Raw genomic sequence first — 2,281 nt, forward strand, 5'->3', positions numbered from 1 at the left:
TATCTTTGGGTCGTCACTCTCAACATTCTCACCAACAATATATGTATAAATATGCCCTTTGTTGAAATACAATGGAACATTGTAACTTGGAAACTTTCCCCATACAACTCCTTCAAAGAGCGATTCATCAGCATTACTGCTAGAACCTGGCTTGGCATTATTTTTTAAATCATACCATTTTCCTCCATCAACACCACTGAATATATTTCCTTCGTTACTAGCATTCACACAGTTCTGTATTCTGAAAATAAAAATGTATTTGTATTACTTGCATTGACTTAAAATGGGTGATTTTCAACAGGCTAAAATTCTACTTGAATAGAATTTCTCATCTCACTCAAAATATTATGAATACCTAATAAATATCATCAATTTTCCTAATAGAACAATATGCATTTTAATCCATACCTTGAAATAAGTTCAGCCTTGGTTCCTACTTTTTTCAACCCTCTGCATTCTAACCAGCGTTGTAGTTTTAGTACGGAATGTGAGTCTAGTGACACATCATCTGGTAAGACTGCACCAGGGACATCTTCAGGGCACAGAGAAGACATTTTCTAAAAAAAAATAAAAAACTGAGAACCATTTGGACCCAACCACAATGGACGAAAAATTATTTAACTTGAAAGTATGGAAACTAACTTACCTGATTCGTTAGTAGAGTGAATTTCGATGTAAAAATCAAATATGAGAAATAATTCTTGTAGCAACGCTTAATGTTGTCAATGTGCTGTATAGCAGTATAGCTTACAAAATACAAGAAAACAAGAATGCGTTCAAGCAAAGATTATACACATAACCAAAACTTTCACATAACATAACCATAAATGGCTTAGATGGTCACAGATTACTCTTTCACTTCTTTCTTCTTTATCCGTAAAAATGACATTTGTCAATGAAATATGTCGATTGTCACAAGAAGTAGTGATACCAACATAAATGTCAACCAATCAGCAATCGAGGTTATGAAAATCTTCTTTTCTTTTTAACAGTCAACTCTAGAAAGCTCGATAGAATTTCATAAATATATTTGATCATTGCGGAAAGAATGAAGTAGGTTTCGTTAGAAAGCAATCATTCCCTGATGGTAGACCTTTTAGACCTTTTTCTAGGTTGGCAAACATGTATGGAAGTCCTCCATTGCAGAGAAAGTGTGAGGAGACTGTTGAGCTTGCGAGCGGGTAGATGAAACATAGAGGGCTAGAGATAGCCCCACAAAAGACAGAGCTGCTCGTGGTGAAGGGCCCTAGAAATTTGGGAGGTTTCTATGCCAGGTTTGCCGGAGTAAGGATCGAGCCAACAAAGGTGATAAAGTACCTGGGAGTGAAGATGAGCAAGGGCCCCTTCCTCGCCAATTATCTGGAGTATATCACTGAAAAAGCGGCTATGAAAGCAGACACCATGGGGAGGCTCCTGCCCAACATAGGGGGTCCTCTGTATTTTAGGAGGAGAGTACTGAGCGCGACAGTACACAGCGTATTGACATATGCGGCGCCAGTCTGGAGAGACGAGTTGAAGAAAGGAAAATACATGAAGAAGATAATCAGTGCACAGAGACGTTGCCTCAGCGTACCGCACGGTCCTGCGGAGGCCGTGCAGGTAGTGGCCGGCTTTCCACCGGCTGACCTTATGGTAGCGGAAGCATGCTTCCTCTTTAAGATAGGAAGCAGACTGCAGGGGCACAGAGCGATGGCCCCTGAGGAAATGGAAACAAAGGTGGGAGAGTGGCGGAACCGTGGCAAACTGGACTCGAAGGCTTATAGTCAATGTCCAGGAATGGATAAATTGCCAACATCGCAGAACTTGCTATTTCCTCACGCAGTTCCTTACAGGACACGGGTCTTTTGGCACATACACTTCTAGAATAGGGAAAACGGCGACGGATGAATGCCACGTGTGCGGAACTCAAGAGAGCCCCCAACACGTCTTCTACGAGTATGCAAGATTCTCACAGGAGAGAGCTGCCCTGGAGAGGGACATAGGACACCTCCCGGAACTCGACGGAATCATCCCGTTTATGGGATATTTCTTTCAAGAATTAAGGATGATGTAGAAAGTGAAACAATAAAGGACTACATACAGGAGAAACTTGAAGTGGAAATATCTACAATCTATGTTAAGGAAGTGTCTTTGAAAATTCCCAGGAAAGACAATAAATGTTTTATAATAGGTGTAAACTTCGAGCATAAGGATAAAATCTATGATGCAGCATTATGGCCCTCAGGGATAGCCTTTAGTCGTTTTGACTTCAGAAGAGGACATCATTTTTTGGAGCAAACAA

The 2,281-nt window shown here is 40.7% G+C and overlaps 1 protein-coding gene across 1 annotated transcript; it reads left to right on the plus strand.

Annotated features, from left to right (window-relative positions):
* Positions 1-1,185: 1,185 nt before the first annotated feature.
* On the plus strand, positions 1,186-2,053 carry LOC123320556. The gene is made up of 2 exons (XM_044907905.1): positions 1,186-1,716; positions 1,823-2,053. Exons 1-2 carry the CDS (start codon positions 1,186-1,188, stop codon positions 2,051-2,053), a joined length of 762 nt encoding a protein of 253 aa, XP_044763840.1.
* Positions 2,054-2,281: the final 228 nt, after the last annotated feature.

This window comes from Coccinella septempunctata, chromosome 9, assembly GCF_907165205.1.
Source record: "Coccinella septempunctata chromosome 9, icCocSept1.1, whole genome shotgun sequence".
NCBI classification, from domain to species: Eukaryota; Metazoa; Arthropoda; class Insecta; order Coleoptera; family Coccinellidae; genus Coccinella; species Coccinella septempunctata.